The sequence below is a fragment of the Physella acuta genome, unplaced genomic scaffold (assembly GCF_028476545.2).
Source record: "Physella acuta isolate Inbredline_101_S28 unplaced genomic scaffold, ASM2847654v3 ptg001015l, whole genome shotgun sequence".
Classification (NCBI taxonomy): domain Eukaryota; kingdom Metazoa; phylum Mollusca; class Gastropoda; family Physidae; genus Physella; species Physella acuta.
The window spans coordinates 322,015-334,850 of NW_026732532.1; the positions used below are offsets into that span (position 1 = coordinate 322,015).

At 34.6% G+C, this 12,836-nt stretch overlaps 1 protein-coding gene across 1 annotated transcript; it reads left to right on the forward strand.

The window, feature by feature from the left end:
• Positions 1–243: 243 nt before the first annotated feature.
• Positions 244–968, forward strand: LOC131954601 (proteasome activator complex subunit 3-like; the record flags this gene model as incomplete). The annotated part of the gene is made up of 1 exon (XM_059318376.1): positions 244–968. A coding segment is annotated over one exon (588 nt), but the record flags the coding sequence as incomplete, so codon positions are not given.
• Between the last annotated feature and the right edge of the window lie 11,868 nt (positions 969–12,836).

The window sequence follows — 12,836 nt, forward strand, 5'->3', positions numbered from 1 at the left end:
CATTTCAAGTATAGTTTATGACATATAATATTGAAAGATTTACATTTAAATAGTTATTGTTGGATATCTATTAGTTTTGAATAAGCGTATTCTCTAGTCACAATTAAATGTGGATCAAAATTAAAACAATAAATACATTTAAAAAATTAAAAACATGTATTTTTTATATAGTTCAACTAACATTGAAATGGTGGTGTTTCGGAATGTTCTTTGATCTCAAATTAAATTATTTAAAATTTAAAAAACCCTGTACCACTAGAAGAAACAAATAATGCCAACGATTCTTCAGGCGAGCCTGGAGCTAAAAAGAGAAAAATGGAGGATGATGCTACAAACAACCACAGTCCAAATGTTTTGGGTACACGTGTGCTAGTGTTTCCTGGTGGATCAATCCCTTACAACACGTTTGTCCACAGCTATTGTGAAAAGGCTAAGCCGTTGATGCGAGGCCTTATGGAACATGCGAACATGGTCAGAATGTGGATTAACTTCTTAATTCCAAAGATAGAAGATGGGAATAATTTTGGAGTCTCAATACAGGAGGACGTGGTGGCTGAGGCAAGACAAGTTAAAAGTGAGGCTGCCAGTTACCTCGATCAGATATCCAGATATTATCTCCAGATAGCACGCATCATCTCAAAAATAGCCAAATACCCACACATTGAGGATTACAGACAATCCATTAAAGAGTTTGATGAAAGACAAATGCTCAATCTGCAAAATGCTATTCTCGAAATGAGAAATCAATTCGCATCACTGCATGATATCATCATGAAGAATATTGACAAAATCAAGGTTCCAAGATCAGCCAATGCCCAGAATATGTATTGAATAAATCTTTTTGTGTTGATTTCTTGAACTGATACATCGGATGGATACTGTTACTTCAGTTGTAAAATGGCATAGGATTCTAGTTTATATTTTGTAATAATATGGTATCCAGAAGTTTAATGTATGTCTTTATGGCTCAATTTGTTGCAGCCATTTTATTAACACAAATAACTTGTCACAAAAGGTGTTAAGTTGTTCTGATGGCCATTTTTTTTTTCACAAATGGTTCAAGTTCTAGTAAATATTTACATTTTTACTTTCTCGTATATACGTAGTTTAGAGAAAGTATTGTAATCGTGCAAAAAAAAAATCGAGATTTTTTCAAATCTCGACGTTTTACACCTCACTGATACGGAAAAACATAATTTTGCAATCTTGTCCGTATGTCTGTGTGTGTGTCTGTGTGTCTGTGTGTCTGTGTGTCCATGTGTAAACACGATAACTTGAGTACCGTTACTGCTAGGTTGAAGAAATTTCATATATAAGTATTTTATCAAAATCGTAGATCCGTATTAACTTTTGAGCGATTTCCGATAACCGGAAGTGGTACTTTTTCTACTTTGAATTTTTCAAAAGCCTATAACTTGAGTACTATTTCAGATAGATAAATGAAATTTCACATGTAAGTACAAGATCTAATTCTCTACCTTCTGTTAAATTTTGAGTAATTTCCGTTGACCGGAAGTAGTACTTTACGCTACTTCCGATTTCCGATTTTTTACGTGGCATTTTAAAATGTTGAAAATTATATTTGCATTTAAAAATGTGTAAAAAGTATTTACAGTGTATGTTTACTGAACAGATGTATGTATGTTTTAAACTGAAGAAAGCTAACAAAAACTTGTCAATAAAAAAGTTAAAACATTTAAAAAAAAAAAAAAAAAAAATTAAATTTAAAAAAAAATGTCAGTAAAAAACGTTTTGATAACAAGCTTTTATGTAACAATGCACTAAAAAGAAGAACAAAATCATACACTACTATTTAAATAACAATAAAAAAAAGCGTAAATCACATTTGTATCTATAGGATACCTTTACTAATGTTTAGGAAGAGACCGTAGTTTTTCTTTATATAGAGAAAAATATAGAGAAAACAATGCTACATCCAACTTTACTATTAACAGACTATAGATTAGCATCTTAACTATTAAGTCTGTAGTGATTAAAGCTTATACACATACACACACACACACACACACACACATATAAAGATTTATATATATATATATATATATATATATATATATATATATATATATATATATATATATATATATATATATATATATATATATATATATATATATATAGCCTATATATATATATATACACTATATACTTGTTTCTTGGGGGTGACACCACGAAGGGCCGTACCGGGTGACACCCGACCTAGCGACGCCACTTAGTAAGGTAACACAAGATGGTTTAACACTGTTGCATTTGCTTTCTCATCCTACACAAACATCAACCTTCACTTTCCACCCCAACAATCCTCCGCGTTCACTCCTACACACCTCCTTTCTCTCGCTCACAACAAAATCACTGTCACTCGACCAGTCGCTTCACTTTTACCCCTGTCCACTCCGTACAACAACATACACGTAAACATATCCGTCCAACGTACATACCTTTCATACACATCCCATGACCACATACCCTCCATATGTCCCTAGCTGTAGAAATCAGCAAAATAAATAAAATAAAAAACGAAAGAAAACCCATAACTCAACACAATATGTGTATATATACACCACATCTCCACCGGAGGTAAGACAAAATCAACAAACCCTAACCCACACCACATCCGGCTTAGATACCACTCAAATGACATCAACAAAATATTGATGCATTTTATGCACCGCAATGTTCAATAGAGAGACGCAAGCAATAAAACATAAAAACCCTATTAATTACCTAACTGTATTGACACAGACGACAACCTACTCCCCTGTGATTTGGCTGAAAATTGAAACATACAAACTTATCCACTACAAACCGACACACGAGATTTTTAACAACGACACTGATAGGTAAACTGGTATTAAATTAAGTGACCTATAAATTTTGTGTCGGTAGCACTTTTGGACGGAGTGGTCTAGCGGTAGAGAGCTGGACTTCTAACTCGAGTTCGAATCCGGGTTCAAGTGAGTAGACCGTCCCTGAGTCCATCCAACTCTGATGGGTACCAAACTCACGTTAGGGAAAGTAAAGGCGGCTGGGCATAGTGCTGATCACACTAGCTCTTCATATGCCGAGGTCACAGAAACAAGTGAACTCTACTTCAATTGCCTCATAGACCGTCAGGTTTGAAAGGGAAACTACTACTAGCACATTGGGGTGTATATGGGTAATCATGGAAATTAAGCTACGGTAAAAATAAAATACACCTACACGCGGTGTAATTTAAACCACCACCAAACAACATGCTTACCCGTACGTCCGCACACAGTGAAAGTCTTCCTCATAGATACCCACATTCTCAAACTTTGATAGCTTATACCCGTGCTCCGCTAGAGTGTGGATAAGGATATCAGCTTTGAGCACCGCATATGATTTCCTGCTGATACATATGCGCACTTCCCGCTAATTTACACTCTGCACCATAAGCTGATGCAGGTTCAAAATGATGCAAAGAAACGGAAGTCGTTGTATAATGTTTTGAAACATGAACGTGAGGTACCTAGGAATGAATCTCATAGTGCCAGCATTAACTTTGCTTGGTTGTAGGCATGTGTCTTCACAATGTGAGTAATTTATGCTAGAATGAAAATTTATGCTAGAATGAAATAATGTGGTGTATCTCGTTTAGTAGAGTAACGTATATTAGTATGGAAACTAGTTCCTTATACACGCATAAAAAATATAACGATAGACTAATGAATGAGTCAAGTCGTCAAAAACTCATTTAAGTGTATACTTTTATAAACATATGGCGATATTTAAATGTGTAATTTATTTTTAAATTGTCCGCATAAATACAGATCTATAAAAGTAATTAGTAGTATGTGGTGGCTATATATATATATATATATATATATATATATATTATATATATATATATATATATATATATATATATATATATATATATATATATATATATATATATATATATATATATATATATATATATATATATATATATATACATTTCCCCATCCCCCGCCCGTGAGAAATGCCTGAAAAAGAAAACTTTAAGTTTAGTGTAAAGTTTGGAAAAACAAAAACATAAATTATTGAAAAATAAAAGCAGAAAGATAATATATTGATGAGTAGAACGTCAGTGATAATTAATAAAATGGGCATTAATCTTAACCATAATTGTAACACTAGCCCTAGCCCTAGCCCTAGCCCTAGCCCTAGCCCTAGCCCTAACCCTAACCCTAACCCTAGCCCTAGCCCTAGCCCTAGCCCTAGCCCTAGCCCTAGCCCTAGCCCTAGCCCTAGCCCTAGCCCTAGCCCTAGCCCTAGCCCTAGCCCTAGCCCTAGCCCTAGCCCTAGCCCTAGCCCTAGCCCTAGCCCTAGCCCTAGCCCTAGCCCTAACCCTAACCCTAACCCTAGCCCTAGCCCTAGCCCTAGCCCTAGCCCAAGCCCTAGCCCTAGCCCTAGCCCTAGCCCTAGCCCTAGCCTTAGCCCTAACACTAGCCCTAGCCCTAGCTTATGGCGTGCCTTTATATATTCAAATGTCTAAACTTCGGAAATGGGTCATGGTTGCGTACGTGAATTGAACTGAAGTTTATACAATGTGGCGGGTCTTCACTTAAATAGTGTGGCTTTTCTAGACAAAGAGTTGTAGCGAGAGGGGAGTGGGGTTACATATGTCCCCCGGCGCCGACCCTAGAGGGCGCTAAAGTGGGTTAAATGTATTTTAGCTGCAGTTTTGCATTATAAATATAAAAACATATATGTAGGGGCAGGCGGCCTAAATTGAAAGTTTGTCCTGAGGCTCAGACAAAGGTCGCTACGCCTCTGTCTATACCAGGGGTCTCCAAACTACGGCCCGCGGGCCGGATGCGGCCCGCGAGGTCCTCTCATCCGGCCCGCGGAGATCCTTTTGTCCACGGAAAAAACATTTGTTGGTGATGGCTGAGGAACTTTGCTCAGAAAAATCACGACATGCCTGGAAATACTGGCCCCTGAACTGAAATTTGATAGTTAATGCGGCCCTCGGACTGAAAAGTTTGGAGACCCCTGGTCTATACAAATCCAATCCAAATTATTTTAAACAAGTTTTTAAGTTTCACATTAATTAAAAAAAAACAATTAACTGTAGTCTAAGGACAAAAGTGTGTATTGACTTGTGTATTGAATTGTGTATCTTATTCTACAGTTTTCGTAAAAACAATAGTACCATATACAGTGGCGATAGGTGATTCGTTTTCAGCATTCTGCCATACTAAATTAGCCAAGCCAACCTATACTAAAGATGTCACAGGCGTGTACAGTCTAAGTTTAACATGGGATAATGAGGATTTTCACTCTGGATACTATAAATATATCAAAGTTGAAGGGAATAAACTAAAAAAGGTGAGGTCTGATCTGCATGACAAGTATAATAACCTTACTTATACATCTGTGGTCACTTGGGAACAACGGGAAGCAATCACACCTCTTTAAGAGGAGCAGAATCTCCTAGATACTGGAGAATTGACAAAACAAGTTAATAAAAAGTCTAGTGACAATTTAAGAGTAATTTCCTTAATTAATTTTTTGTGACCGAACGAAAGGATATTTTTGAAAACTTTCATCGGCAATATTGTTCTTAATTATGGCAGGAATCGATTGGTAAATGTTTCAAGTCGCTAAGTGGTCTGGTTGCCGAGATATGGGCCAAAAACTGCATTTTTTCGAGGTTTTTTGGCTTCTCCAGGAAATCCAGGAAGGAATTCCGGGATTTTTTTTGGCCCATAATCATCCTCGGAACTTGCTTAACATATTTTCTTTGGAACTCGTCCTCGATATTGCTTTGTTGAGGAGGAGATACGACTTAAAGCTGCGGACACACATCCATCCATCCATCCATCCATCCATCCAGAAATAACGAATTAATAATCGCAATTGCCAGTATGGAAATTGCGCTAAAAATGGCAGAAAAAACTATTATACACGCACACATAATTTGTTTACCATAACATTTATAATCAAGGAGCTACAAAACATCACCTAAAAGAAAGTGAAAGTGCGATGCAAACATGTTTATAAATAATTTGACCCACACATTTTTAATAAGAAATATCGGGCTGCGGTTTTCCAACATTTAGGCCCTTCCTGCTTAAAATACGCAAGGAGATGCATAGCATAATAACCTACAGTTAGTACTATAAGATTTCCATTGTGACAAATTTTGTATATTATGTTAAAATTGATTTTTTTTAAATAATTTTATTTTCAATAAAACAAATTACAACATATTTTATAGTAACAAAATTTACATACAAATGATAGGTTAATAATAATTTACATAATGGCAAATATGTGAAGGAAATTTTCCAAAAAACAAATTATCTTTTACGAGAATGCTACAACGGTAGTCAAACGTATAGTGTAAGAAAACATTATACCAAAAGTTTTTAGTACTTTATTTATGTGCTTGGAAAACTATTTACAATAAATTTAGAAATGTTATTAACTATTAATAAATTATTGATTAGAACAATGTTTGCCTTGCAATAACCCTTAAATTATTTGCTAAGCTGAGCTAAGCTGAGTTAAGCTGGGATAAGCTGAGCTAAGCTAAGCAAAGCTGAGCTGAGCTATGATGAGCGAAGCTGAGCTGAACTAAAATGAGCTAAGCTATGCGATAATACAAAGTAATTATTGACACCTATACCATATACATAGAGCTTTTAATCTTAATAATCTAGGCTAAGTTAAGGATAAAATAACTGTGGTAGCCTACGAGCTGGAGGCCATTAAAGCAATGCCATCAATACCATATTCCGTATGCTTTTAATCATAACATGTATATATTAGATTTTAGACCAATGTATTTTAATTTTGCTTAGGATGAAACAAAATCACATTGGAGTTTCTATGCCATCGGAACGAGTTCAACGAATGCCTTGGGTCATCTCAACATGGACGACTTTTTTTTGCAAATTGATATACCACTTGCTGCAGAAACAGATAAGGGATATTACTGCTGTACCGTAATTTTCTTTAATTTAGAAGGTCATCCAGCTGAATCCTCTGATTGTAATCGTTTATATAGTAAGTAATTTAAATAGGTCATATAAATTTAGACAGATATAATATTGATATACCATGTATGATTGGTGTTGTTATATTATTGGGTAAATTGTTACGGCTGGCGAGGTTTCGTGGAAACTCGACTTTAGACTTTTGTTTTTATCAGTGGTGAGGGGAGGAGAGGACATCCATTTTTCTAGGATGAGGGGGCGGACGTTAATTTAACGCGTGGTGGACACTAGTAAAAAGATATATTATCGATAGCAATTGTATTTCGTTGGGGGTGGGGTGTTGGTGGCGGGCTCTCCTCGAAAGAGATGCCTGAAAGTCGGGATCTTTATATATATATATATATATATATATATATATATATATATATATATATATATATATATGTATGTATGTATGTATGTATGTATATACATATATTTATATACATATATATATATATACATATATATATACATACATTTACATATGTATGCCGATATAATAAATAACGATTTTCTTTTAACATATATCTCCAGTTACCCAACAGACTTTGGTACGTCCAAGTTTAGCAGAGGCTTTTCAACCAGTGGTTATAACTTGCGACCAAAACATTATCCCATCAATACCAAATACTGAAATTAAAGATATTTGGATGACCTGGCAAAGTGACGACACACACAAGAAAATAACGATGCACTATCAAATAGAAGCGGAAGGTGAAGACGTGAGTTATCACTTTGGCATAAACTTGTTGTGTGAAGAAAATATTGTTGGGAATACATTATTTTTTTAAACAGTGTTATCGTCATCTTTTCCAGTTCGTTGCCACTAAACACGCGGCAGCTGAAGTAGAGTTTATCTATTTCAGGGACCTCAGCATATGAAATGAAAGTCTAGTCAGAACTAGATTTAGCCTTCTTTGCTTTCCCTAACGTGAGTTATATACCCATCAGAGCTGGTTGGACTCTGTGGCTTGCTATTAGTTGAACCCGGATTCGAACTCTAAATGCAGGAGAAATTCTGAAAATCATATATGTGTAAATATATCAGATATTACTAAACCGTGTTCATTTGTATTAAATACGTGTACGTATTTTCATGTATTTACTTTTCCGTAATTTCTTTCTTTTGCCTTCACCAATAGAACATAACTCTGCTCAAGCCTGAAGATTCAGACGAATGGAGCTATTCTAAAAGTAGGATAGAATTTGAAATAACTGATCTGAACCCATATTTTTACCTGGACACCATTCCCTATCAATTGACAGTGAAAATCAAAAGAAGTCAAGTGAAAGACTCAGGGTTTTTTTGTTGTGGCTTGGACTATTATTCTGCCGATCGTCAAAGAACGGAAGCTGTGTATACTTGCCAACATTTATCAGGTAAAATTCAGTATTAAACGCGTAACTTTATCAGTGTTTATATGGTTAAACCTCGAGATAACCTGACTAACATTAAAACGCTGATGTTAAAAATTTTGATAACTTAATGCTGTTTTTTTCTCTCAAACATTGCATTTGTTTAGTAAGCATACTCGATATTTATTTAAAAAAATGAGTTGTACATAGTCCGGTCTATGTGCTTAATATAGGTTGATGCACGAACCTATGTTAGTGTTTAAATACAAGCTGGTATCCATTAAAAAGCGGTTTAAATGTTAATTCATTAAATTCACATAACAAAACACTTATACTATATAGTCTATATATATATATATATATATATATATATATATATATATATATATATATATATATATATATAAAATATATATATATATATATATATATATATATATATATATATATATATATACATATATATATATATATATATATATATATATATATATATATATATATATATATATATATATATATATATATTATATATATATATATATATATATATATATATATATATATATATATATATTTATACATATATGTGTGTTTGTGTGTGTGTGTGTATTTATATAGGGATGGTCTTACTTATCTTCAGTTTAAAAAAAAAACAGTTATTATCTTGGAAAGATTGAGATGATAACATTAATGTTATATATTTTAAAACTGAATTTATATTTACCCACTCATTATATTGTTAAAAATAAGAAAAAATAAATAAATAAAACGTGGTAAAAATGAACGTAAGTAAAAGAAATGAATGCTCGTCTTATATAACTAACTGCATGTTATGTTGTTTTTATATAACTAACTGCATGTTATGTTGCAGTATGATTGTTGCAGGTTCTCTAATCATACCCTTGTTTAATAAAAGTAAAAATGGTTTGTTATATTATTATTTCTCAGAATGTATGCTGAATCTAATAGGAATGATAAGTCAGCCCCGCCTCCCCGCTGAACGAAATGGAATTTATATAGAAAATATATACTTTAACTGGTATCCGCCCCAGCCTACCCCCCCCCCCCCCCCCCTCGGAAAATTTACCCCCCCCCCTCCTGAAAATAAAGCACCCCCCCCCCCCAAAAAAAAATCTGAAAGAAACGCCACGTCAGATTACAACACAATTCAAAGGAAGTATTTATAGATTTTGTTTTTACAAAAGGGAAACCTATAGGGAGAACCCCCATTGATAAAACCAAGATTTCGAAAATAACGTCCGCCCTACTATAAATAGATGGTAAAAAAAACCCCAAGTATTTCAGTTATCTACTTACTTAAACGTTGACACAAATATTTAAACAAAAATACTTTTTATTGTTCAGTATTCTACAAATCGATCGCTCCTCTAGAAGTTACGGAAGGAGATAAATTAACCATTGTCTGTGATGCTAGGCTTGCTGGTATTCTGCCAGGCGTGCTCGGAATGCATAGGCTGCAAATATTGTGGAGAGTTCAGAGCACGTATCATTTAATGAATAAGAGATACTTTTCATATGGAATTGATACGAAACGATATAGTTTAACAGTAAGTTCTATTTCGTTTGAATATAATTCCGTATTTTTAAATGTTTTTGTTGATACGTATGTTTTAGTCCGAAATAATACGTTTTTGATCAAAACATCAAACATGGTATTCATGAGCATAGAAATAGTTCAATGGTTATGACCAAATTATATAAACTATTTAGATGCGTAACGAGGGCGGGGTGGGGGGGATGCGGACCGCACGGGTGACACCATTTAGGGGGGGGGGGGGGGTGACACCAAGGCATAAAATTGAAAAATGTACAGAAGAAAAATTCCTTTTTAACCAGATCCATTAGTGATTCATTACAGTTAAATAGTCTTTTAAATATAAATCGACAACTATTACGTGAGGGCGGGGGTGACACCATGACGTAAACGTGCTAACTATAAAGAAAACAATGCTACATACAACTATATTATTAACAGACTATATATAAACAGCGTTATTATTACGTCTGTAGTGATTAAAGCTTATACACATACATGTACCGTATGCGGCCTAAATTATAGGCCTATGTAGGCCGACACCCACAAACACGCATATATATATATATATATATATATATATATATATATATATATATATATATATATATATATATATATATATATATATATATATATATATATATATATATATATATATATATACTTTTTTCTTGGGGGGGAGGGGTGACACCACGAAGTGCCGCACTGGGTGACACACGACCTAGCGACGCCACTGAAACTATATAACTAGCTAGTGAAGGGAGGGGAAAAGTGTGTTGGGGGGGGGGTATCAGCAGATGCTGGAAGTTATTTACACCACTTATCTGGAATCTTATACTTGTTACGTTTTATTCTCATAACGGAACTTGCTTTCGCAATTTTTTTTAAAGTAATTATCTATTATATTGACATAAAACTTACAACTTAAATTCGTTCAAATAAAACACATAAAAATAGCTTTTACTTATTGAAGAGCATGCATGCTTGTCCTTTGATTGTAAATGTAGCGTTGTTTTTTCATAAGTCTAGGAATTTCTAGATGCACATTTAGTATGTTTTTAATATTGTATTTGTATTCGTTTTATTTAAAACGAGCCGACACGCGGTGTATTGTATGCCGCTACTTAGTTGTTTTATTTTCTACTTTCCAGTATTTCATAATTTGTGAATTCGACAGTACCAATGCTGCCACTGAAAATAGTTTCTTTAAAACACTATCAGTAGGTCGTTAAGGACGATAACCCCCCACCCCCACCCCCCTTTCCCCCAGCCCCTACCCTACACCCCCCCCCCCCAAGAAAGCAGCCTCCTCTTAGTTACCTCTCCTAAGTTTAAAATCGTTTCAGACTAAATTATCTGCCGCTAATAGCCGTCACTAAACCCGGCTCTACGAGTATAAACATTTAGGGTGAACCACTGCTCACCAGACCATGTGTGCGGTGGGGGTGGTAGGGATATGCCTAGAGGGGAAGAGAGGGGGCTGCTAGGCGCGCTTACAGCTTGATGTTTTCTATGGTCTCTAAGAAGAGAATTACATATATAGATAATTTGCAGTTTGACTTTAAAAAAATCATATCCGAACTCTACTTTAATCCCCATTTAGGAAGCGTCATACGAAGACGATTGGAATTTTACTTTCCACGGGACCGAGCCTTTCAATCGATATAACAAGCTGGATGTCAGAAGATTCAGGTTGGAGATTAACATCCCGAATGCTAGTTTAGCGGATACCGGCATCTTCTGTTGTATCGGAAGCTACTACATAGGAACCGCCGATATAGTTTCTCAACTGAATAACTGTGTGTCGGTAACAGGTATGCCTACTTAGTGCTAGATCTATGGATATCGAAATTGTTATGGCAACGTTCGATTTTTTTTATTAGCGCAAGCTTGGGCGACTCGATTCCCACTGCGTTTAACTTTAACTTTGCACACGGGGTTAAGCTAAATGGGCTTTCTGCAAATGCAATCATGGCTACTACTTAAACCATAGGTCAGAAGTCACTTGGAGTATTTTCAAGCACCCCAAAAGTCTGGTAACACTGGGGCACCCAATCCCGCGCTATCATTGAGGGTGAATTGACGGGGCGCCAAAGGATTTAATCAAAATTTAAAAAAAAATATCTATTTAGCATTAAGTATTGAATAATACAGGGTTAAAGTTAAGAAAATTAGCAGCTATTTGGTTGTAAACGCTGATTAAACCGTTTTCTACTTCAATTGCGTGTCACCAAAATAAAATTTGATACGGAGGAGTGACTGTCAATTTCTTTCTCAGGATTCGAAATGAATCATACCGCCTAGTTTGGCAAGCTATGTCAAGCAATAAAAAACTCTACACAGAGCTTGGTATACGTTAAACAACATCTGTATTATAGGAGTAGTCTCATGAAAAAATACACCTACTTATTAACTCATAAACCTTTTTTATTCATTTGTATTATACACGCACATACACACCCATATATATATATATATATATATATATATATATATATATATATATATATATATATATATATATATATATATATATATATATATATATATATATTCTATTTTCAATGGTAATGCATTATGCATTATTTCTGGTCAACTGAACTTTAATTTTTCTTTTGTTCCTAGTGAATAAGCAAAAAGCCGAGGGGAAATCTGTTATTGCGCCAATGATGTCAAATGGATCTTCAAGTGTTCTCGTGTCATGCGGTTTAATAAGTTCTGCACTTCTTTTTAAACTTAGCGCTGATTTCCTCCTCAGTTCGCAATTATGTTTTTTATTTTGATTAGCTTTATAGCATAAGTTAGTGATGTGATTGTATGTGCCAGTGTGTCATATTGTGTTGTGTTGTTTACATTAGGATCTCACTTTTGCTTCTGTTATGTGTGAAACAGTGCAACTTTACAAC